Raw genomic sequence first — 27,583 nt, 5'->3', positions numbered from 1 at the left:
AATGATCTAGACGATTCCTAGTCATCCAGATTGTTAAAATATTTCCCTCTTTTTCATTTTCTGTGTAAAATCACAGTCTTCTTTCAATTTATTCCTCCTACCATCTTCTAAATAAATTCCATTATGCCCATTTCCTGAAGTCTGAGCAATAGTAATAATCTCTAAAATGATTTCTTTTCTTTAGTCTTTTGTTCTTTTTCTCAGTATATTTATCACCATTGGGTAAATTTTGCTAAAATAGTGCTTTTTATGTAATGTCTCTCTGCAGTTTATAAACCTCCAATGATTCCCTGTTGTCCACAGGATAAAATCCAAGGTTTTCAGCATGTGCATTTGACACGCTGCAGACTGACTCTACTCTGCCTGTTTATACTTAGTCTTGTCTTTCGTTCATCCTCAGGGTTAGCATCCTGATCCAGTCTGATTTTTATACCCTAGAAACATTCATCACAAGGTTCTCTTTATATGATATAAATCATATAAATCATATAAATATATGATAGGTGACTTCTTGTGGCTTGTCATATTCTGGAAACTCAGAAACTTCCCTTTACCCCACTCCCCCACCCCCAAAAGAGAGTCAGCATATCACATACGTCCCACTAACACTTTGATTTTGCCATTACTTTATCGTTAAAGATATATTTCTTTTTCCCATACTAAATTAAAATACTTTTAGAAAGGAGACAGCTATTAAGGTGTTCTTATTAGTATAGCTTGGTGAAAATTAATAACTGAGGCGATGCCTATAGTATGAAGACCAAAATGGGCACAAGGTTGGTAACAAAGGGAGCCAGAGATTGTAAGGGATATATTGACTACGTGGAATGTCTGGGGAGAAAAGTAGATCTTGTAAGGTACTGAAAGATAATTAGGAGGCCATGTAAGAGAAACATGACAATTTTGCCATTTTGCTTAGCATCACTATTTAGTGTTCCTAGTTAAAAATATCACTCTAGATTCCTCTTATTTCTTTCCTACATCACACAGCATTCCCAACAATGAATTCTTAATTTTTACATTACCCACTCCCTGGTTATGGCACATTTTTTTAGGTTGAAGAGGTCTGGCAGTAAAACTGAGAATTATGGAAGTAGGGAGTGGGAGCAGATTCATAAGTCTTACTTGAAGGATCTTATATTTGTTTTTGCCAACTTCCCAGTAGTTTGTATGTTTCCATGGAGAAAAATATAAAAATAGGAACTCACCCTGACAGAGGACAGGACCCCTGATTGGAATATATTAGAGCAGCGTGGAATCTTTAGAGTTTACCTTTCTAGCTCTTTTTGTTAACAGGTTAAAGAAGCAACCAGCCCAAGGCTGTCTAACTAGTTTATTTAAACTCTGTGGTGTTGGGGCATCCTCAGTACCGTGCAGCCACAGTGAAAACCCTAGTGAGTGTTCTGCATATGTGGTCTACATGTGATTCACCTAAATAAACTCGATACTTGGAAGGGACTTTGTCCTAGGTTTATGGATATCTCTTTATCCTTGAAAACACTAGCATTCTGAGTATGTACTGCTCCTCGAGTTACCTCAATTCACTGAGTTCTCACTTTACCCTTTATCTGAAATGTTTTGGTACTTAACAGGAGCATTGATCTGAATGAATTCATGGGCAAATAGAAAAACTAGGCCTTGCATGTAAGAAGGTGAATGAAGCAAGCGAGAACATAATAGAGATTTCTATGGTGCCTTTCTATGAATAGCTCAAAGCACTTTTAATACATTTATCCCCACAATATTATATAAAGTAGCAGTTATCCTTCTGGTGATTGAAATGCTCTTGTTTGGTACTCATTTTTCCTCTGGACACTTGGCAGATATATTCTTTCCAGAAGACTATGTAGTGCTTAAAGATCTGACCTATGATCTTTGGATCCATAGTTTATGAGGCAGGTCCTCAAGTTTGGTCATTTGCTCTTGGTCCCAAGTGAACTGTCCACATCACAAAACCATCACATAATCTGTTACTATTGGCAGTCTCTGTTCAGAAAAGGCCAAGGACTGAACTAGTGTGGCGAATGAATTAGCTATTAACTTGTACATTTTATTGCCTCCCTCTTTAACATTATAGTTTTTATTATCCTGTAATATATGAAAGAGATAAAATTATTGTCTATTGTCATTATTCTTTGAAGAGTTAAAGTGAAAAAGTTAAAAAAAAAGTCTTGTGTCCCCAAATAAGTCCCTTCCCTGCTCTTCTCCTTGCCATCATTTATCCATCATGCATCTAAGAAATGGAGGCAAAAATATAATAAAATTTAGAGAGACCACTCAGGTACAAAAGTTTTCTTAGCTACATTTCTTACATATATTTTCTTTTTCAGCATGCTGCATTTTAAAAGTTATTTTAAAAAGTGTCCATTAGCAAAACACACTGGAAACCTCTCCTTGTACATGTGACAGATACATGTGTTTTGGGGCCTGAGGCTTATACAATTTGGGGATCTATCTTCAAGAAGAAACTATATAAAGTTAAAAATACAGGAAGATGAATACTTTTCATAATGAGTAAAAAATCATTTCAAACACATTTCAGATTTTAACATGTGAGAACACCACCCCTCTAAATAGAACAGTAGGTTCATTAACTGCTTGATAGATCTATCATATTTGCTCACCATATTTTGGTCTCATGCTCTTTGATTGCCTCTTTCTTTGACAATGATTTTGTTACATTTTCTGGAGTGAAAAGAGAAAGTTATTCACTCCTTTTTGTAGGAACACTGATCTAAATTTTTCATTACTGTAAGAAAGTTAAATGATGCATTCCTATTTGCATATGGTGCATTATTAAGTATTTTTTTTTGAAAGGAAGGATCTTCTGTTTTGTATAGGAAATGGAGAGAATCAAATTCTCCATTTGAGAAAGCCCCACTTCTCTTCCACTAGCAGTTCTCTTCACTAGCACGTACTCCCGGACCAGACAGTTCAGGATGTTGATAGTACAGTGCAGCCTGTGGTCCTTCACCTTTATTCATGTGAGTCTGCCCACTGCGTTCAGGAATAGTCCTGAAAGTTATTCCTACATTGGTATTGCTAAAAAACTTTAACTATACTTGGAAGTAACAGAGGAAAAAGAACTCTCATAAATATATCCAACCAAACCTAAATTAAATACACACCCATCTTAGCTTTTTTCCTGGTTTCGTCTCCAGCATGCCATAGCTGCTCTGGTCCCACCCAACGAAGTGTGATAGAGGATAAGTCAGAGCATAAGAGACAGAAGAATTAACTGATGTCTTACTTTCACAAATCTTACCGAATAACATAACCATGTGAACACATTGCCAGGGTCCCTCCTTGTGTTATGAAGAGATCCTGTGAAAATGAAGACACCAGAGATTAAGGTGAATCAATTTCACTGTTACTTCACCTCTAGTTGGACTGTATTTTTGTATTGTGTTAAACTTGCTCAAAGAAGTTTTAACTATTAAAATTATTTTAATTTAATTTAATTTTGTATGATAATCTTATGTGTATCAGATATCAACTCTAACATTCAGACATTTAAATAAGCATTATTATTTTAGTTCTATCCATAAAATTGAGGCACTTGATTTTTTTAGTCCTCTATTTATTGTGTTTTATTTTTGGACATCAAAATCAGGGTCTGTTTATTTCCATCCAGCAATGAGGTGAATTTTTAATGTATTAGATATGGGGTATGGAGAGTTCTTACTAGGCATTAAAGGTATTAAACAATTACCTATGTATATACACATCTATATATGTATATGTGTTATATATACTTATGTGTATATACATATACAGATACAGGCTTATATAAAATTTCAAATACAGCTTTAATAGAAAATTCAAGAGTCAGAAAAGAATTAGAAAAAATGTATAACAAAAGTAGTTCCCATTCTCTACCATATAAATGTTTCTTTACTTACCTTTATACTCTAGTGTACCATATTTTAAACTGTATTTTTGCAGATATTTTACACAAAGTAATTAGCAGTTAACTGGTATATGCTTATTTCTATTACTTTTTATAAAATTTGTTATTGGTATGTTAATTATAATCAATTTTTTCAGCTTCTTCATTGATTAGTGAAGACTAAGTTTTTGGTTGTTCCTTTTGCTATCCCTAATTATAATGCAATGAAATCTAAAACTTAGAAACTCAAGGAAATTATACCATTGCTCTAACTAGATCTGATGAAATAATTAGGGCTATAATGGTTTATAGATTTGAAGATTTATTCCCACTATTATTATGACTAGTTTTCTATTTTTAAGATACTTTAGAAATATTTTAGAATGAGACCAGTTAGAAGTTAAGTGCTGTTATAATGGATAAATAATGAAGACGTAGAATTTGTCAGCTCATGGTTTATCTTAGCTCTTCAATAAGTCTAGAAGAATAACTTTATATAGATAAGTTCTGCTCACCCCACGTTCTTAATATTTAAATTCACTCTTTTGGATTGGTAAATGTTAGAAATATTTCCACCAAATAGCTGGAGGCCAGAATTTAAAATCTCAGGCTTTGGATGAATACATCTTCTTTCTTTATTTCTTCTTCTTCTTCCTTTAATCTTCTGTGTATCTCCATTCCTAACCCTTGTACCCTACAATCAAAAACATTATTCCTGTGTAAAACTGGGGACACAGGCAGAGAGTTTATACTTTCAAATATTTTCTTAAAATGAACTCTTTTTTTAAAAAAATATTTTATTTATTTGACAGAGAGAGAGAGAGATCACAAGTAGGCAGAGAGAGAGAGAGAGAGAGGAAGGAAGCAGGCTTCCTGCTGAGCAGAGAGCCTGATGCAGGGCTCGATCCCAGGACCCTGGGATCATGACTGGAGGCGAAGGCAGAGGCTTTAACCCACTGAGCCACCCAGGCGCCCCTTAAAATGAACTCTTAACTAATGATCAAGATACTCAAACATTGACTAATGTAGTTTATTAAGGTCACTATTAAGAGCATGAGTATCCTTAACTTTTGAGTGTAAATTAAGGTATAGTCCAACATGGTAAATCATCTATGACCTTGAGATTTTATGTAATATAAGGCAGGTAAATACTTTAAAAGACATAGAAAGTGTGTACAATATTTCATATATGTATTACAGTCACAAAAGAAACATAAAGAGGAAGTACAATTGTTCATTTTAAATTTATACTAAAAATTGGTTTCAGGGCACCTGGGGTGGCTTATTCTGTTATGCGACTGACTCTTAATCTCAGTTTAGGTCTTGATCTCTGAGTCAGGTCTTGATTTTGGGCTTGTGAGTTTGGGCCCCACATTGGTATCCATGTTGGGCATTGAGCCTACTTTAAAAAAAAAATTAGTTTCATTTTGGTATGAGAAACATGACTTTAAATATTTTAGTATAAAGTGGCAGGTTTTCTGTTAGTCTTACCAGTTGGTCTTTCTATTTACATATCTTTTGACAGTTGGAAGTATTTCACTCAAAAAGGAGTTATCTATACCATATCACAGCAGACAGTAAAATAAAAGATGAGTAAGTGGAAGGAAGGTGTGAAGAAGGGAGAAAACAGAAATAATTTGTCTTTAAATCTTTATCTGTTAATATCTCTTGGGCCTAAAATAAATAAATTTCAGGTCTTAATAGCTGTTGTTATATTGAAATGAGAGTCTTGCTGAAAGGATACGATCACTCTTAGTTTAGAGAAAAGTAATATTTTCAAGGTGCTTATATAATGTAAAACATTCATTTATAGTTTTAGTCCCTTTAAAGAGTTGAATGTTAAAATTTTTTCTCTTAAATTTATTCAGCTTTATTTTCTATCTCCTTTTAAATTAGTACCTGTATATATGCATATGATTTCAATATTAATATATCTTTGAAATAAATTATGAGTCATTAATATAATCTTGTACTCATATTTGTTGTCTACGCTTATGCTATATATGCATAAGTTGATTTATGGTCATCTGAATTAGTCTTAAATTTGTACCATTAAAATGATTCAGTTTGGGGCGCCTGGGTGGCTCAGTGGGTTAAAGCCTCTGCCTTTGGCTCAGGTCATGATCTCAGGGTCCTGGGATTGAGCCCCACATCGGGCTCTTTGCTCAGCGGGGAGCCTGCTTCCCTTCTTCTCTCTGCCTGCCTCTCTACCTATTGTGATCTCTTTCTGTCAAATAAATAAATAAAATCTTAAAAAAAAATGATTCAGTTTATTTTACCTGGTTTGGTTATTTATATATCCATACCCAAATCAGCTTCTCTGTTGACAGTTATCTGAATGCTAAAATTGTGGTTGGGCCTTCCCTGACCTTGCAAGGCATGGTTGTTGCTTTTTTCCTCCATGTCTTCATATAACATTTACTATTGATGTTATGATTATATCTACTTCCTCCTAACATAGGTAAATTCGTAAAAGAGAACAACATTGTCACTTTAATATCCCCAATTTCTAATATCAGAGTCATGATATTTCTAATACATGTCCTAATTCTGATTTATAATACTTTCATATTCAAAACAAGAAAGGCAGCTTTTATTTCAGTCCCAATTATTCACTATTTCTTCTCTGAATTAAATAAAAACTATAGATAAGACAATTATTTTGACAGATGTAATAATTTTTTGTAACTGATACCTGTGTTTGGTAAAATATATTCTGTGTGACTTTTAAAAGGGCAAATCTTATATTCAAAGAAAAGGCAAAGAGAACACTAACATTTTCTTTTCATTCTGTAATGTCCCAAATTAAGGCAAGTTACATAACTAGAGTGAAGAAGATGAAATTCAAACTATGATCTGGCTATCTTGAAAACCATGCTTTGGTTTCTTTAAGGTATGGTTTAAAGTGGGCTAAGAAAGGTCCTAGATATATATATATATCTTTAAATTTCTGTCTATTTGATGACAGTTACTAGACAATATATTCAGCATTATTAGCTTTTGATGTGTGTGTGTGTGTGTGTGTGTGTGTGTGTGTGTATTAGCTTATCAGTTCCTTTAAGCATCAGGTGGTGGAGGCACAAGTCTAACATGCAGGGCCTTCTCACAGGAAGTCAAGCAAGCCTTCATGGGCACTCTGGAGAGCTGTTGGGCAATTATTTCGTCTTCTAGAGGAAAGAACCATGAACTGGAGGAATAAGTGTGGGTACTTATATCATCTGTTAAGCATTTTCATCTTGGGGTGCCTGAATGGCTCAGTTGGTTGAAGGTTGGATTCCTGATTTTGGCTCAGGTCATGATCTCAGGATCATGGGATCAAGCTCCCAGTTGGGCTCTTTGCTCAACAGGGCTGCTTTAGATGATCTTTCTCTCTCTCTCTGCCTCTGCCCCTCCCCTACTGCTTCCCCACCTCTAAAATAAATTAATCTTTTAAAAATAAGTATTTCTGTCTTTGAGGCATCAACTGAAATTCTGAAACCACAGACCACCTATTCAACATGATTATACATCGTTTTGTGACATATGATTTGAGATAAATATCTATAAGAATGTAAATGTTTTTGCCATATCTCTCTTGCTCTAACTAGTAATGTAATATAAAGGTCAGTGAGGTTGAAGGAGTCAAAGAACTATGAGGCTTACTATTGGGATGGATCACCCCCTATACATGAAATCCCAGAGTACGTAGTAGAAGACTGAACTAAATGCCAAAGGCTATCATGAATATGAGCAAATGACCAACAAGTCTGTTAATGATAATATGGGCAAATGACCAACAAGTCTGTTAATGATAACCACAAGGAGGGATAAGAGTGTGCATATTCAGATTGCAAGAAAGTTGATGAGAAGTGGTTTGAAAAAGACATTGGGGAACTAAGAAAATGCAAATCTCTCCTAGTCACTATGATACAGGGGAGTACTAAAATGCTTTGTCCAGTAGACCTGCTCTAGAGGTGAAGGAAGATTCAGTCATAATGAAGAAATATATTTATTGAAAAGTTTGGGGGCAAAGAGAAATTGTTTAGCATATATGGGAGAAGGGTTCCATGGGGCAAGGTTGAAAGGATCATAGACAAGGGATCAGAAGTATTGAGAAAAGGAACAGGGTAGTTGAGGATGAGCATACCAGAGAATATAAAGGAGAGTTGGGATTCATTTGGCAGGCAGTTATTTGGGCATGAACAATTTGACAGCAAAGCAAATAGATAAATAGTTATTTGATCCGATTACCTCTTATTGTAGAGAAATTTAAGTCGCTCTGCCTGTTCTTTATTTTCATTAGCACGGTAATAATGTGATGGACTGAAAGTGAATTAATGGATTAAAGTACAAGGGAGGTATTATTTCCTCATATTTTTGAAATGAGGAATGAAATGAAAAGCTCACATAAAAACTTGCGAAATAACCCAGTGGTACACCCCAAAAGCCAGAGACTAGCCTATTATTAATTTTAGACCAGATCAGTTTTTTGATCAAGACATTGTGTTGGCCAACTCCCTTCGATTAAATTACTTTCCCTCTAATTAAGTTTGTGTCCAAACTGTGTTACCACCAGAGGGGCTTTTGAGTTTGAGATAAAAGATAACAGGGTTGTGAAGCATAGTGGAGTTTTCTGGGCTCCCTACCACCAAGGAGGTCAAAGCAAAATAAGGAAGCAAAAGATAACCTAAAAAAGATAAAATTTTTATTGAAGGATAACACAGAAAAGTGCAGAAATACTAAAGACTCAGCTCAGTTATCACAAAGTGGCAGGTATAATCTGTACCTAATAGGTACTAATTAATAATTTCCATACAAGAAGCCACAGGTTGACCAAACAAGACTGTGAGAGCACAGTAGTCTAAAAATGAGGTGGTCTTTGAGACGTGGTCATGAGATTATAGCCAGCTATATTAAGATCTGGTCATGAGATTATAGCCAACCGTATTAAGGCAGCATAGCATTTCCCCATGAGGCAGTCAATCCTATACTTCGATAAAAACTTAAAATGGCTTCCCCCTGTTTGCTTACGAAATTTTTCTTCTAAGACTCTTGGGAAATCAGTGTCTTGCAGAGCCCCAGATAACACTGGGAATAAAGTTTGACAAATGCTCCATTCTATTCGTACATTTTCTTTGACAAAAGAAAATTTTCAATTCAGTTTGCCTGTTTTGTGATGCTAAGTATTTTTCTTTTAGCAACTAATTGTCTTGAAAGGCATTTTTTAAACCCAAACCATGAAATCATTTTTCAAATGAAATCACTATCGAAGAATTGAGCAATAGTAGGTTTGAATTGAGAAAATAGTAGGTTTCTGAGGGGGGAACAGTGGTATATAAGGGAAGGTTTGAGGTGGGTGGTGGTTACAAAAACATGCTTTACTATTTTTCTTAGGTCATTCAGACTTCAGTAGTATGTATAATAAGCCAGCACAGAATGTGTAGAAATTGCATGTTAGAGGCATCGCAATAGGGAGTTTTCCAATCACTGTGGAACTGGGTGTCCACTTTCACTGCTCTACTCAGAATACTTCTTGATAAGGACACCAGGAATCTCCTGTTCATAAATCCACAAGAACTCTGGGAGATTTGTACACTGTGATATTGGAACTTCCTTTGGCCTTGGTGACACTACAGTCAGCCTTCTATCTTTGATCATTTCTTCTCAGTCTTCTTCAGTAGTGTATTCAATAGAATTCAGTGTATATCTTTTCTCTGATATTATATGGGATTATTTATATTGCTCTTTAATATCGAAGTTATTTAAAGTTTCTGTTCCTTTGCACATCTTGCTGTTTTCTGGAATGCCTTCCCTCACCTTACACACCAAGCACACCTCTGCTCAAATACCAGCCATCCTAACCCCACAGAGCAGTCTATTCTCAGTATAAGGATTTATACATATCAATGCTAATTTCAGTATTTTATAATTATTTGTAAACTGTTAGTTTGTGACTCAAATGGAAAAGCAGGAATCAAAGCCAAATCTGGAGAGTGCCAAGGCAGCAGATAGAGGAGGGGAGGAGGTAAATGAAGCTGTATTGCGGGGTAAGGTAGGTTGCTACATGTTGGGGAAAGGAACAGGCCTAGAAAAATTTCCTGAGCAAGAAAATAAGTGGTTTTCATCCAGTCCTTGTAGGGATCAGTAGAATAGTGACTTAAACATTTGCAGGGAAAAAGAGAAAGGAATTGTTTAGGGGGGAAGATTTCCCAGAAAGTATTAGAGTCTTCTCCAATATGGAGTCTTCTCTCAGAAATTCTTTCAAAATGCAATATAGTTAAAGGGAAATCCTGGTGGGGTTTGGGAGCTGGGTGGAATGTTCTTTAGTCCGGAGAATTTCTTAGTCATCATAATATTGCTGTATTTTAGAAGACTCAAATTAGTCTCCATTTCTTTTCCTTTCCTCACATTCAATGAATTCCGATGTGATTTGTGCCACAAGAACACAATTTGCTTCTGTGGAGGTCACCTGTCACCTTCTAATTACCATGCCAGGTGTGCATTTTTGTCCTCACGCTGTTCCACCTCTCCTGAGCTTCTGACACTGCTGACCTCCTTCATGAAACGGTCTTCTCCCTTGTGGACTGCCTCTGCTCCCTCACTGTTTGCTCTTTTGAGTGTCCTTCATGGGCATTTCTTCTCCCACTTATTTCTTGTATGTGCACACTCCTAAGACTGTTCCCCTGAATTCCCTGCATGCTTTCCCTCAGTGACCCCATCCATTTTCAGACCTTCAGATATTTTTACTTAGAAAACATTCCAGTCACTAACTATGTCCTCATTCCCAAGTTCCAGACCTACTATTACAACTATACACTGGACCTTTCAACCTGGATTTTTGGGAGCTCAGTTCTAATAACTCCAAAACAGGTGATACTCCTGTGTAACTATTCCTCTTTCTACCTTCTCTGCCTGGGTTCTAAGCCCAAGTTTTTCTGTAAGTCCACATTCTCTTATGTTCTTTTTAATAAACATTATGATCCATGTCTTCTGATTTTGTTTCTATAGAATGCTCCCTGTCCATGTCATTCTTCTGTATCCACTCTTCTTTCGTTTTACCTTTCAATAAGCAGTCTTCACCTCCTTTACAGATTTTTGGTCCATTTCACTTATTCATTCACATAAGCATGGATTGATTGTCTACCCTGAGCCAGGTATTGAGATAGGCAATGTTCCATGTTTTTTCACCTCTCTAGATTCCCAAGAATGGAATTGTTGTATTATATACTAAGCATATGTTCACCTATTTTTATAGGCTTTTAAAAATTTGAACAGTTTTGGGTTCACAACAGATTTGGTCAGGAAGTTGCCATACATTCATTACCCCCACACATCATTATTACCCAAAGTCCATAGTTTACATTAGTCACTCTGGACATCTTGTCTTGCTTGCATCATTTCTGAGGGAAAGTTGGATGTGATCCTTGTCTTTGTGTCCTCTGTTGTTAAGGTGATTACTGCCTCTGCTTCTCACAGATTTCCTTATCTTTGACTCTTAGAAGTTTGAATATGATATGCCTCTCTATATGTTTGTGTGTTTATTTGTCATTTCTTTTACTTGGTGTATTCGCTGAGCTTCTTGGATCTGTGGTTTAGTGTCTGGTATTAATTTGGGGGAATATTCAGTCATTATTACTTCACATATGTCTTCTGTTACTTTCTCTCTTCCTTCTAATGGGTTACCATTATGTGCATGGTATATACGTTTTGAAGTTGTCCTACCTTTCTTGGATATTGTGTTATACATATATTTAAACATTTATTTATTTTTATTTGGGAGAGAGAGAGAGAGCACGAAGGGGGAAGGGCAGAGGAGAGGAAGAGAGAATCTCAAGCAGACTCTGCATGGAGCACAGAGCCCAACTTGAGGCTCAGTCTCACAACCCTGACATCACGACCTGAGCTGAAACCAGGAGCTGGGTGCTTAACCATCTGTGCCACCCAGGAACTCCTATTCTGTTACATTTTTATCAGACTTTTTTCTTTGCCTTCCCATTTTGGAATTTTGGAATGTTCTATTGACATATCCTCAAATTCAGAGATTCTTTAATCAGCCATGTCTTGTCTACAAATAAATCCATCAAAAGCAGTCTTCATTTCTATTACCATGTTTTTGATCCCTGGCATTTCTTTTTGATTATTAGAATTTCCATGTCTCTGTTTTCATTGCCTACCTGTTCTTGCCTGCTATCTACTTTATCTGCTAGATCCCTTAACATGTTAATCATAGTTGTTTTAAATTTCTATACTGATAATTCTAGTGTGCCTACCATATCTGAGTCTGGTTCTGATGCTTGCTCTGTGTCTTGTGGTTTTCACCTATGTTTTCATGGGGTTTCTGTAGGTCTGCTTCAGACTTATTCCTAAATTTACCTTCTAAGGGAGAATGTGAAAATCAATAGATTTCCATTTTATGTAGAGTTAAGTGTAATTTGCAGCCTTCTGGAGTTTGGCCCCAGTTTATCTTTATAAGCTCATCTCTGACTATAGCTTCATACGTAAACCCACCAGTGTGATATTCACTGAACAACTGCTCTGTGTTTTACCACGAATATGCTTGTCTTTATTTTTACCCATCCCTTACCCTGCAATGCCTTTCTTCCCTTTTTATTGCCAACATCCTACCCACCTTTAGAAGAAAGTCAAATATTTTTTCCACAGTTTTCTAAAAGATGTATATAGTTGTACTGTAACCTCTGGTATAAACCTCTTTTACAACAGTAATTAGTGGGTACTTACTACAGGCTGGTTATGTTATTGTCAGTCACAAAATTGCTGTCCTGGCTCTCCCCTCACCCACCACTGAGAATGGCTTGGTGGGAGGGATCACTTTTCATTCATCTGTACCCACTTTAGATCCAGTAAAGTGTTTCTAAGTTACTAGGTGCTAAATATTTATTGAATTGCATTAGCATATAGAGGATGGTGTTTTATTTAAATTTCATTGTTTTAATCAATACTTACTGAAACTATTTTAACATGCGATGCTAGTGATTAGGATATCAGAATGATCATAAAAGTCATTTGTTAAACTAATGAAGCCAGCTACATCATGGATCTTCATTTAACATGACCCCACTCTGTACTTTGACTCAGAACAGTTAAAAATTCAACTTCTTCATTGAAGTCACAGAAAAACATCTGTAGTTAGTAATATTTTTTTTCTTTGTTAATCTTGCTTTGTATAGATAAGTTTTATACCAGATACATTCATTGTGAATCCCAAGTGTTTCCATGAAATCCTTCTTTGTTCTGGGATACAGTATCGGAGGGTTAACATGGCGGTTGTCTGAAATGCGTGTGGAAGCAGAACTGTGGTGGGGAGAAATGACCATGTTTCCTTTTAGTTCTCAGCAAGAGTAATTGAATGTGGAATATCTTACTAAACACTGGACTGTGACAGTGTGTTAACACTCTGACTATCTCCTAACAGCAGGGCAATTATTTGCTGAGTGGGATTTTTATAAATCCCCTGGCCCTAGTGTGTCCTGATAATTATGATGAAGTGCGTTGGTCAGTGTTGATTCAGCAGTCCCTACCCTCACAAATACTTCATTCACAGTTCTCTGGCCCACTTTGACTTTCCTCGTTAGTAGAGATCTTTACTGCTCTTCTCTGCTGGCTTGGTGTCTCGTTTTTAAAATAATTTTGATTAAAGCTTAGAATCCTGAACATATTTTAATCAGCCCCCCCCCACCTTTTAGAACTGTATATCTCTCCTAGTATTCACAAATTCTGAATCCTGATGCAAGAAAATATTTCTTGATTTTTTTTTCCTTTATGTGGCAATCAGCTCGCCTTTGCAGTGTGATTGACATTTGCAAAAGTAAAACTTGAATCCTCCCACCTATCCTGTATACGTCATAGTTCCTCATTCCTGAGTGAGCAGTTACTTGGAAATTATGAGAGATTTTTATTTTTCATATGGTAAAATATGGAAAGACTAACCATTGGGCTTTGGGAATTATTGGTGTACGAAATCGTGTTTCAGATTCTTTTCATTTTACAGCAACTTGTTTTAGAAGTAAACCTCAATAACAAAGAAAAGAGGGGAGAATTAGAATATAACTTCCCCCAGGCAATTACAAAATGAAGGTCTGTGGATGAGTGGAAAATGACCGTAAATACATTCTCCATGAAATAAAACAGTAGATGCTCCAAATCCGCCATCCATTTGCTTGTAAACCAATTGCATTTCTAAAGTACTTTCCCATACAATACTTGTAAGTCTAAAGAATAAAAACTGAGAAGAAAAGAGCAACTGATAGATTGTTAGAAATATGGAATGGTTCAAAATATTAATGTAATGCTAAGGGTGACTGGGTAACAAATGGTACATTTGCTCGTTGCTCAACCTGACATAATTAATATTCCAGGTCATGCTTAAGTTCCCATGATGGAGGGTCTGAAGGGGGGAATTCAAGAAAAATATATATCTATTATATAACTCATTGCCTTTTTTCCCCCCTTTTGACGAGTCAGAATCATAGCCTTTAAAAAAAATCGTGCTTTCACACCTCATTTGCCGTATTCACCACTGGGCCACCAGTCAGCAGCCCAGCCTGATGCAAGGAGGTCAGTAAGAAGCTATTAGCAGAGTCCTCTCCCGAGATTTCTTGGGTCTTATTGAGTTGAATGTTAGCATGACAGTACTGCAAATAACTCAGTTGTAGGCTTTTTTTTTTTTTTTTTTTTAACAGTTAGCACAGATTTCCCAATAGTGTTGGTCACTCTAGAAAATTATTGCTGAAAATGAAGTCCCAAAAGCTAGCTTGGCAGTAGCCCTTCTAAGTTGTGAAAAATGTGAAAACTGAAAAATATGTCATGGCCCCTTAGGATTAACTTTGTCTTTTGTGACTCATAGTAATATTTTGAAAAATCAACAAGAAACCATTATTCACGAGTGGCTTACAAATGATAAAATGTAGCAATTGAGACAATAGTAAGTTAAGATTGTTTTATTTACTTAAAGAAGTTATAGCTAAATGCATCCTGTATCAATATAAATAAATAGGGTATTTGCTTGCAGTCAGATCGAGAGAGGGCTGGACCATTTTCATTGACGTAAGTTAGCAACTGTATTAAATTAATTTCTAAAATAACTGACACCTTGAAGATTTTAAATGATACATTTTAAATTCAATTAAAATGTATTTTCTACCTATATTTGATTTAAATTGCAAAGAGAATACACATGAGGAGGTCTCTATATAGGTTGCAAAATATAATTTAAGAAAGCTATCATGTCTACTGATCTATTTGCATTTCCCATCTAGCCTATGTATACATGTGCATGCAAATGTGGAAGGAGACCAAAGAAGATTTCTAATGGGGTAAAGTTAATGGCTGGTAGCAGTTATTCAAATAGATAGATATTTTTAACTGATAAATTATAATCTAGTTAAATTGTATGTATTTTACTATTTTAATCTGCAAGGTTGTGGAAATGATTAACAGACTTAAGTCAGCTAGATCATCCCTAAATAGGATGGCATACTCCTATCTTTTTCATAGACTATGGAGATTTAGTTATATTTGTGTCAGAATAGTATTTTTAATGTAATATTGGTTGGTTTTCTTCTCATTATGATTGATAGATTCTCATCATATAAATTCACCCTAAAAATAATCTTAAAAATTATCACCCACTTCAAAATTACACTAAGAACTATTTTAAATATATGTGTCCGTACTTTTATTAACATCATTTAAACTGTTTATGCATCTGCCTTGTTTGATATTTGATGTTATTGTGAGAGAATATTAGCATGATGTTAAATGTGGTTTATACAATTGCCTGTAATGTTTTAATACTTTTTTTTCTTGTATAAATTATTTAGGGGAAAAATCTCAAAGAAAGCCCAGTTCAAACATATTTTTAGAGATATGTAAGTGTATTAACAATTGGCTTTATCTAATAAAATTCAGTTGAGTTGAAGGTGACTCAAATGAGTCTTTGATAATTTAGTTCTAGATCACAGTGTGTTTGGAAGCATAGCAAAACTGATATAGTAATAAAGAGAAAAGGGGTATAATCTGTAATTCTTTGAAAGAAATTGATAAGATTTTGAAATCGGCCTCAAACATTCTCCTGCAATCTTGATTTGGCTTTGGAAAAGAAGAGTAAAATAGAGGCTTCAGGGGTCCTTCTGCAGGGTGCTTTGTTTTTTAGTGTCTGCTATGTGCCCGGGACTCCAGAAGGCCATAGGGATACAAAAATACCTAGAACAAAGGCCCTGTGCTCCAGCTGCTTGTTTAGGGAAGGTTGATACACACAAAGATAACTGTGAAACAACGTGGTGGATAGGTAGAACTCTGACAGAGTTGTTCCCAGGCTCTTAATGGAACATTAGGGATAGGACACTGAATCTAGCCTCTGTTGGTATTAGAAGAAGGTTAACATTTAATTGAAATATTGGGCCAGAAATATAAAATTTTCTTTTTCTACTTCTTTTTCTAGATTTTATTTATTTATTTGAGCAAGAGGGAGAGAGAGCACGAGAAGGCGGGAGGGATGAAGGGAGGGAGTGAGAGAGAAGCAGATTCCCTACTGAGCAGGGAGCTGGATGTGGGACTAAGTCCCAGGACCCTGAGATCATGGCACCTAGGCGTCCCAAGAATATAAAACTTTCTAAGATAGTTTTTCAAAGACAAGGATCTTAGGTAATCATAATACTTTGGAACTGCTGATTCCATCAGTAAATACAGTGACCAGAAAAATTTCTGCATATAATGGTAGCATAAGAGAAAGGCACATTTTAGGAAAAATATATGGATTTAATGGATATATTCTTTACCTTAGTCCCGAGAGTCTACATGGGAACCACATAAGTCATACTCTCCTTTAAAATAAAATTTTTCTGGGGCACCTGGGTGGCTCAGTTAGTGAAGCGTCTGCCTTCGGCTCAGGTCATGATCCCAGGGTTCTGGGATTGAGCTTGCGACCGGCTTCCTACTCAGCCAGGAGTCTCCTACTCCCTCTCCTTCTGCCCCTCCCCCTCAATTAAACTAATAATCTTTATAAAAGTAAAAAATAAAATAACTTCCTTATGAGTATGAATTTGTATGTATGAAAAGAGTATCAAAATACGGTTGTATGCTGTTTGTATACTCAGACACCACTGAATTTTCAGAAAATGAATATCTGCTAAACTTGAATTTAACATTTGTTATATATACATCTTTTGAATCTCTATTGCATAGCAGGTGCATGCTAACAAAGTTGACTTTTGATATAATATGTGACAAGATCAGTGAAAGAACATTAATGATTGATATTGACACTACTAATATGACACTACAGAAATAAAGTACCTAATATAAAATACCAGTTTATTATTATTTTTTAAAGATTTTTATTTTATTTTATTTTTGTCAGCGAGAGCAAATGAGAGCACAAGCAGGGGAAATTGCAGAGGCAGAGGGAGCAAGGAGCCTGATGCAGGGCTCAATCCCAGAACCCTGGGATCATGACCTAAGCAGAAGGCAGATACTTACGCAACTGAGCTTCCCAGGCATCTCCAAATTTGATTATTATTTTAAGGTAGAGAACTTGAAATAGCTGCTGTTAAATAGGGTGTATGATGTGTAATCATTAAAGCAACCAAGTATTTATTGAGTGCATATTTTGTGCCTGAAACTGGTTCAAGCATTGCATATTTGAGTTTGTGTGAGTGAATGTGAGACGTATGGGTAGGATTAAATATATATACACATAGTTAACAGAAGGAATGATTTAAGGTCCTCCTGCAATTTTTTTCCTAAAAATAGTTATATTAAATGTGCCATATATGCCAGGTAGAAGCTATTGCTTAGTGATTTTTAATATTTTTAGTCTTTAAATATGAATGACTCCGAAATTGTTGGTCTGGAATATAGACAAAGTGAGTATTTTGTAATCTCCATAGATGAATTTAAAGCCAGCCTCTAGTTAAGAACTAGAGTTCTACTTAAAAATTGTCCTTAAACATATGAAAATTTTTATGATGCAACTTCATCTTCCTTTTATTTCCTGTGAAAAGTTAAAAATAAAAATAAAAATTATGTTCTTTTCCTTCAGATTCCAGGTATATACAATTCACCATTCAGAAAAGATCCTGATCCCTGGGAGTTACGATTACAAAAGGCAAAGCCTTTAACATCCCAAAGGTCTAAAGTTAAAGACAAGCACTGGGTCAGCCCGAACAGTTGGCTGGAGTGTACGAGTGCCCGTTCCTTTCCTCGATCGGAGGTTCTGCCACCCATTGATAGGAAACAATGTCAGGTATTCATTAGTCCTATCGAAGAATTCTGTCCATGATTGTATTCTTGCTGTTTTTTTTTTAAAGTTATTGTTTTGTCTTTTTGACAAGAAAGGAAAATTATTTTTTATGGAATCTATTTTAAATAATAAATATAAGGTATGTTGAAAATATGTATGAGGGAAGTCATCAAATAATTCTATGGTACTGAATTTTATTACTTGAAATATGAAGTTAAAACGTTAAGATTCTTGGCTAGGATCTAGCCTTTTTCTTTACAAACATTGTTCTAACAGTACTTCTTATAACATGTTGCTTGACAGATAGTGATGTAATATCAACTTAACTTCTCATCTGATGATTCCTATCTATGTACAGCTGTAAACATAATTTAAAAGTATAAGTTTAGGGAATTATGGTGGACCCAAAACAATGCAAGAATCAGGCAGAGACAAAAAAAAGAAAGAAAGAAAGAAAAAGAAATCTTCCCTGTGGGTTGCTGTAGAGCTGGAGTTGCAAACGACTTCCTAGGGCTATAGCGTGGAGTGGGTTGTATTGTGTGATGATGGGCCCTTTCCCAAAGGCCCCAGTGAGCAACAGTTCTAGCATCTCCGTCGATACTTAACCTGGAGTAGATAGCTGCCACCAGGGGGCATCAACCTAGGGTTGGGTTGATTTGGGTTCACATGGCCAGATTCCCAGAACTGCCATCTAGTAGTTCCCTACACAGGCTTTCCTCCGTATATCTTTTGCTATGTAATAAATAACTTGAAAATCTGATGGCTTAAACCATCAGGTTTTCTGTGGGTCAGTGTTGGAGGTCCAGTTTAGGTGAGACCCTCTGACTCAAGATCTGTCATGAAGTTGTCGTCAAGGGTCAGGCAAGACTGATTTTATGTGAAAACTCAGCTGTAGGGAAGAGCAGGAGGATGAGGAGAGCCAATGGTTGCTTGTGGTCATAGCTTAGTCCCTTCTCGCATTGGCCTCTCTACAGAGCTGCCTCCCTGGCAGCTGGCTTCCCTCAGGGTAGTGATCTAACCGAAAGTTAGAGACTTCTCAAGACAGAAGTCACAGTCTTTTTATGACCTCATGCCATAAGTGACCTCCTATTATGCCATATTTTGTTTTTGAGACGTGCTTAAGTCCAGTCCACACAGGTGTTTGAATCCTAGAAAGTGGAATCATTGAAGGTTTTCACAACCCCAACTGGTTTTCACAACCCCAACCATTTCACCAGCTTGCTAAACACAAGTTCATCTATGCCATAAAGTAATTTCCACTTTGCTGTAATTATTTGTGATGTTGTGTATTCACTTTCTATAATTGGGTCTTTTATTCCCTTTATTTGTGCATTTTTTTGCTCTCTTAAAACTACTAATCGATAATACTATTAAAAAAAATACTATTAACTGATGGCTTATACTATATTATAGAAAGAACTTTAAAAAAAAGCTATCCAAAAAAATATAGAAGTTGAGAGTGTGGGGAGAATTGAGCAAAGGAACAAAAGAGAGATAATTAAAAATTTTTTAGTTTATTTTGGAACATACCTTCATAGTATGGTTTCATTATTCTTTTCAAAATATAGGTTATACCAATATTCTAATAAAGACATTTAAAATAGTTTTTAAAAACAAATATAACATAAATTTTATATTCTAAGTAACTGGATTTTTACCATTTGAATTATGCATATTACTGTTTCAGTTGATGCAAGGAAAGATTTTACATGATACCATCAGAATAAGCAATTCAGTTTATTATTTTATAAAGAAGATAACTATGGTATCTCTATTGCTTGTGTATTAAGTATTCAATGATTGCTAAGGTATCAGAAATAACATTGTATATTTGAATACTTAATAATCCATATTTTACGCTGTATTCAATGAGATAGCTATTGGTAATACATGGAATTTATAGAGTAATTCTGAATGAACTTCTTAGGAAACAGTATTGATAAGACACAGGTATATAAATGTTTCTGAATTAGAGACAGTCTAGAAGTCATCCAGACCAAACTGCCACACTATATAATATTCACATTAACCATGGACATTTAATATCATTTTATATGAGTTTTATAATATTTATAGTTTATATTAACTGTACTGCTTTGCTTTTTTAATGCTTTTATTATATGGCTTATTTATACTAGTTTGTATTGACTCTTCATTTCTATTAATGTACTTTTCTCAATATAGTCCCTTTAGTACTTAAATGGTTTCCCCTTCCATAGCATTCTATTTATACATATATGTATTTAGTATTTATGGAATGCATATGGAAGATATATACATGTAGGTATATACAGGATATATGTGAATAATATATGTGGACAGTTTTTAACCATATATAATATACATGTAAAAATGGTTGTATTTATTTATATGGAAGATGTATATACATATATTTATGTAATATAGTAAATAAATATAACAAATGGATAAATATATCTGGAAAAATATATATGTGATCGAGGTGTTTTCCAGCACCAACAACTAATTCTCTGATTCTCTGAATACCATTTGGTATCTAACAATTCAAGCCAGTTCTAACTCTACCGGGAGTTCGTGCAGACTCTGCAGCTTAAGGGCCCAACCCCACACAACTGCTCTTCACGTCACATAGTGGTAGCAATTTCTGGGTCTCCTATACTTCTTACTGAGCTGCCTGTAAATTGAGGGGTCCCATGACCCCATCCTAAACTTTGATAATTTACTAGAATGGTTCACAGAACTCAGAAAGTCATTTTATTTCCATTTGCTGCTTTGTTATAAAGGATAAAAATAAATAGCCTGGTGAAGAAGAACATAGAGTGAGGTCTGAAAAGGTCCAGAGTGCACAGTCTTCTGTTCTCAGGGAGAAGGGATGTGCCTGTCTCCTGGCATGTGGATGTGTACGCCAGTTGAGAAGCCCATCAGATCTCTACGATTTTTTTATAAAGCTCAATCTCGAGCTCCATTACCTTTCCCTGGAGATCAGAAGCGGGAGCTGGAAATTTCAACCTTCTACTCATTTGGTCTTCCTGGTGACAGGTTTCATCAAGAGGCTTCTGGGGGCCCAACCTAAATCACCTCATTAGCATAATCTCAGCTATAACCTTGTTGTCAATAACAAAGGCATCATTCAGGAAATTCCAAGCAGTTTGGTAGGAGTTCTATGGCAGGAATCAGTGACAAAAACCACTAGATTATGATTTCTTTTTTTTTTTTTTTTTTGTTTTTTAAGTTTTTATTTGTTGGAGAGAATGAGAGAGCCCACCAGAGTGAAGAAGGTCAGAGGGAGAAGCAGACTCCCGCTGAGCGGGTAACCTGATAGGGCACTTGATCCCAGAACTCCCGGCTCATCACCTGAGCTGAAGGCAGATGTTAAACCAATTGAGCCACCCAGTTGCCCCTGTATTTCTTACTATAGCACAATAGTATATATGTGAAGACACATAGAAAATATTATATACATTCATATAATGATATATGTGCATATATATGGAATATACATGTGTATGAAAGACTTTATGTGTGTGTATATATGTATACATATGCAGATATTTGCAGATATACATACATGCATATGTGTGTACATATACCCTCATAAATTACCTTTATCTAGCATACCACAAAATAATGATCTTGTTAATTTTCTTTTACTTTTCTTCCTTTTCCTCTCTTCCCTTGTTCTTTTTCTCTTCCTTTTTTTCCTGTCTCCTTCATTCCTGTCCCTGGTCCTCCTCCCTCTGCTCCATATCATTTTAATCTTCTCTTTCTTCCTTTCTTTCCTTTTTTTTTTTTTTTCCTTCCTGCCTTCCCATTCTTCCTCAGCCCATCATTTCATCTCACCTCCTCTCTCAACTTCCTTTGGCTTCTTTCCTCACTTTCTCTCCTTTTTTTTTCCTCCTTTCCATTTTTGTTTTTACAGAATGGGATTTTTAAGTTGTGGTTTTATTGGACTGAACCACATTTCCTATATGTTATCTAATAATATTAAAGGTACATACATCATTAGGGAGATTTAAAATTATATATGCTATACTATAAATGGTAATTATGTTCTGATGGTCTGTCTGTGCTCGGGAGGGAAATTTCTTAAGTGTATGAGGCAATCCTGGGAGTTTAAAACATAACTTTGTTATTATTTAAGCTTTGAGAAAATTTTAAAAATATACAATGACTATAAAATAACACGGATCATTAAAACTATAGAAGAACATAAATATATCTGACCCTTGTACTTAAGATTTGGTTGGATGCAAAAAAAGTAAAACTTTGGAAAACTATAGTTAAGTGTCAAAGGAGACTTACAGATTCAGGTTGAGTTTAGGCATTTTAGGTATTAATGTTTGGAAATGAGTACAAAGAGCAGATCTGAAGTTTGAAGCTATGTCCAAAATCTGAGGCCCCATGTCACCCCAGGTATGATCAATATTCAGATCACTTGAGATCTGAAAGGTAGTCTGTCAACAGAAATACAAATTAACAGAAGTTTTGGCGTAGGAAAAGCTTGACGGTTAATGTTGTTTGCTAACCAGGGAGAAGTTTGTTGAGCTCAAAGGCAAGACACTTGTCTAAGTGTCTAAGATATGTGTGGACCAGGCACTGAGAGATATAAAGAGATGGATGTGATTACGAATTATGGAGGATTAGGGTCACAAAGATTATACCGAACCCAACAGGAAGACTGGGTCTATTTCCATTCTAAATTTTGCTGCTTGAATACGGCTCCTCCTTTTTCATTTCCTAGTTTCTTCGGAAATAGTAAGTTCCAGAACAAGTAGTAGAGTAAGTCACAAATGGATATGTGTTACACTGATACACCAACAAAGTTTAGAAGATAGAGCTTGGCCACTTCGAAGACCATTCCTCTTTGTGAACGCAGGTCCTTGTGAACGCAGGTCCTTTCAAAGTCCTGGCCTTGCATCATTCCTCATATATTTGATGCTGCTATTGTTCAAAACCTTCCTCAAACTTCTCTTCAAACTAATAATGAAAAAAAAAAAAAGCCAGGGATATCATTTGTGAATGTTTAGTATGTTCTCAATACAATGCTAACAGTGTTACTTACATTGTCTTATATATCTTAAGAGCACTTTCATGAGATAACTTTTATTTCATTTTACACAAAAGGAAAAAAGGTCTAAAGAAGTAATTTTCGTCTGATAACATAACCATGTATTATGTTTTAAACCATAGAATTTCTCAAAGTAAAACATAAAGAATTTGTAAAAAAAAAAAAATCCTCATTGATTTCTTAATAGTGAACTCAGAATCATGTTACTGTATCTTTAAAAAGTAAAGTTCCAATAAAAATCTATTAACTACTTTCAAATATAGCAATCCTCCTGTCCAGCTGTGAAAAGTACTAGATGATACTTATTTGCCATTTGTGTTATTTACGGTCCATGACTTTTATGGTAACTGGTTCCTATTATTGGTTTCTATTAATGTAAAACATAAGTGAACATAAATGAGGCGTGAATCATTTCTTTTTATTAGCCCCACAGTCTTCACTCAGTGCTTGCAGTATCTCCAGCTGTGTCTTGTTAGTGATAACCTATTTAAAGAAGAGATCTTTAAGGATAAGGAATATGATCAGGAATCCTTGTCCATTTTATATCACTTCTGTCCTGCACAACAATAGTGGTGAAAAAAAAAAAGCAACATGTAATTAATGACATGGCAAAATCCATGGCCACTTCTGATTTGTATTGTGCTTAATATGATACTAATTAGACAACCAGTGGATTCTAGTAATTAGTATAAGTAACTACTAATTTAAAGGTAAGACATTTATAAAACACTTCACTGTTGCATCTTATGGGGTTTCCTCTGTTACGTATTTGTGTCATTAGATGGTTGCTATTGTATTAGAGTTATTATGCAATAGAACTTAAAATTTTTACCAAAGAACACTTAAATTAATTAAAATTATGGCCCTCTGTGTTTTGGAGGGTCACCAATTAAATGCAGGATGAGACATTCACTTAAAACCTTTATTTTAGTGAAAAAAATATGTGCTATCCTATTTCTATTGATAAGGCTTTTTGAAAGCAATGCTCAGAATCTTTTCTAATATTTTTACTTAAAAAGGGAGAGAATTCTTTTTAAGTTACATCAGAAACAAAGTAATACAACTACAAATTTAACAGTTCAGCATAAAAAGTATTTTGATGTAAGTAAGGAAAAATTCTGGCTAATTTAAAATACTTTAATCATTTCTACTTGTGTGAGCATTTTTTGAAGATGTGATATTCTATATATTTTCCAATTCAGAGAACAGCTTGTTCTTTAAAAATAATTTGGTAGGGGCGCCTGGGTGGCTCAATGGGTTGGGCCTCTGCCTTCGCCTCAGGTCATGATCCCAGGGTCCTGGGATCGAGCCCCATTTTGGGCTCTCTGCTCAGTGGGCAGCCTTCTTCCTTCCCTTCCTCTCTCTCTGCCTGACTCTCTACCTACTGCTGATCTCTGTCTGTCAAATAAATAAATAATTTAAAAAATAATTTGGTAAACTTGGTATACTTCATAGATATTCAGCACCCTTAATCATCGATAATATGATAAAACATCTTCCATAATAAAATATTTCCTCATTCTTTCTTGTCAGGGACCATTCCGTGATATCACTGAAGTATTAGAACAGCGCTACAAGCCTTTGGAGCCAACGTTGCGGGTAGCAGAACCAATCAATGAGTTAAATGTGGCCAGAGAGGAGTTCAGAAGACAGGAATGGATGCGAAATGTAAATGACAATATGTGAGTTCTTAGCTTAAAAAAAAAAAAATAGCTGTAGCATGCATGGTAACATTTAACAAAATTTAACGTTTTGTATTTCCTGATATTGTAGAGAATTTTTTATTTGTGAGAAAAGGTAGTGGCAATCTTGACCTATTCAGAAGCAACTGTTTTTCAATATGCAAATATGCTATATAATTATATATATATAATATATACACACATATATACAAATATATAAATAAATACACAGACATATATACACATTTATGTATGTGTATATATGTAATATATATTTATGTGTGTGTATATAATTACTCAAAGAGAATGAATGGCATTTCAAGGGGATAAGTGACTACTGTCCATGCATCTGTGAAAATAATTACCTTAATTATCTGGTGAAAGCCTATGATGCTTCTAAAATAAGATCCAATAGAACAAAAACATTTCTCTTAATGTGGACTAAATTTAATTTGGAAACACTGATATAAATTTAATAAATCAGGTGCAATGTAGAAGGTTAGTGTCTTTACTAAGGAAGATATCTAAAAAAGATAAAGGAAGATCTAATAGCATATGTAATTTAAAATTATTTTATTAGCCTCACTGATTTGGGTCTCTCAACTCAGACATATTTCTCCAAAGCACTTCCTCTCTCTTAAGGTATTTGTCATCAATATAGTCATATACAGTTTGTAAACAGACCATTTAAGATCCGGAATGGCTTTTTAAAAGTTATTAGTGTCCTATAGTATATCCTATAATTATCTTTGTATTGTATCTTATAATAATTCTTTAATATTATAAATAATAACAAAATAATTATATTATTATAACAAGTTATAATTTCATAATTATAAAATATTATAAATTACTATATAATAGATAACAACATATAGACTATTATTTTTACATAATATATAATGTGAACTAGTCATCATATTATAAATGTCACGTAATGATAATTCCAAAATATATTGCAAATTATGTTTTATTATGTAAAGAAACTAGAATTACCTCTCATCCAGCACGGTGGACTTTGGATCATTTGATAAAGTTAGGAGGGATATATAATGTGCGTAATTTTAATCATGCATTTCTGAAAAGTCTCTTTGAAAATAAAAATTTCCACAGAAACTCAGATGAAAGAAAATTGGCATGCATCTCAAGTAATTTTTATATTTTTTTTTATTTTGTAGCAATTACTTGACATGAAGTAATTACCTGTAGAGAATTCCATACCTTTTTCAATAATTGACAGTGACCCAATGTGTGGTGAATAAGAAATGAAAAACATTTATTTCCAGTTGGTTTTGGGGAGGTAGATCTGTTTTACCAAAGAGATTATGGAAGATTAATGCTGCTCAGACTTAGTTAAGCAAAATGTGCAATTTAGTGAAGAATATCTAAAGAGTTATATTACTCAGAATTATTTTTGTTTTCAATGATGCAAACAAAGGTTTATGAAATAACAAGATTAACTGCTCAAATAATTGGCCGCATTTCCCTATTTCTATGGAAATCGCTGTGCAGATCCAGAAGTATCCTTTCGTAGTGTCTTCCTTGATAAGCTTGGAGGGATGAGAGATCAGTATTATCCCCGAAGAAAGGTGTGCCACTTGTACTTTCTATGGAACACCTGCGAATATCTTCAACCTCTATGGATACCAATGCTGATGACCCTTTACCCTGAAACTTTCCCATTGAAGATGCATTTAAGGATTATCAACCAACCCAACAAATCCAACTGGGAATACTCAAGAAATTACTTAAAGATTTGGACCTTTATGTTTTTATGTTTTTTGTAAGGGGACTAATCAACTGGTTTTAGCAACTGGCCTGTGGATAAATCCTTTTTTTTTTTTTTTAAAGAATTAAAGCAGTGATATTTTGTAGCAGCTTCTAAAACAATTTTTGTTTTCATATATTACATAACAGTTATATCTTGTGAGGCAAAAGAACTGTTAGAAATTTAGGTTGTGTGTATTTACAGATAAGAATTCTGTGATAGGAATTAGGAAAAATGTATTCCCTAACCACAGAGATGCGTAATTTTTTTTAATGCAGAGGGTCCTATCTACATTAGAGGCCTTAAAGCTCATCTTACTACATCTGCAACAGTCTTATTTCCAAATAAGGAAAACAAGCATAGGAAGTGGGACAATATTTTACACATTGAGTATGGATTCCAGGGGGTTTTTTGGAAGTATTTTGGAGCGCTATTTGTATGTTCTTTTTCCTGAAGAAACTTAACTCCAGTTTCATTTTTTCCTTATTCATATGTCTGCCTTTGTGAAACCAGGAAATTAAATGAGCAATTAGTAAATAATTGCTGAGTAATCTTTATGTGAGAAGCTCTTAGCTACATACTGTAAGAAATATACAGAGGTATTTATTGATTTAATACTTGCATATCCAGAATTTAATTAATTTAATGCTTGCATATCCAGAAATGTTCTAGACTTTTGGGATTTAGCAGTGAATAAAATAGACAAATTCTCTGCTCCCATAGAACTTCTATGCTTCTGGCTTTAAACCAAATCAGAAAAACTAGTGAAATTCTGAGTACAAATTGCCATAGATAAGCACTTGAAAATCATCAAATGTGTATCGAAGACAGTGTCATGATTTTTTTTTTTTAATTTTTTTTTTTTTTATGTAGCATTTGCTCTGATCACTGCTGGTCTAGGAAGGTGTTCTTCAAAGGAAGGACTGAATTGGTTCTGTGAAAGATGGTTTAGATTTGA

At 34.9% G+C, this 27,583-nt stretch overlaps 1 protein-coding gene across 3 annotated transcripts in view; it reads left to right on the top strand.

Annotated features, from left to right (window-relative positions):
* Positions 1-27,583, top strand: part of SPATA17 (spermatogenesis associated 17) — a 178,718-nt gene that overhangs the window by 77,066 nt on the left and 74,069 nt on the right. For all 3 annotated transcript variants that reach the window (XM_044266823.1, XM_044266824.1, XM_044266825.1), the window contains 2 exons: positions 17,928-18,131; positions 24,709-24,857. In XM_044266823.1, the coding sequence (XP_044122758.1) occupies positions 17,928-18,131; positions 24,709-24,857 (353 nt within the window). The remainder of the gene's footprint in view (positions 1-17,927; positions 18,132-24,708; positions 24,858-27,583) is intronic.

Source organism: Neovison vison, chromosome 10 (assembly GCF_020171115.1).
Source record: "Neovison vison isolate M4711 chromosome 10, ASM_NN_V1, whole genome shotgun sequence".
In the NCBI taxonomy this organism is placed as follows: Eukaryota; Metazoa; Chordata; class Mammalia; order Carnivora; family Mustelidae; genus Neogale; species Neogale vison.
This window is presented reverse-complemented; position numbering and strand designations above follow the sequence as displayed.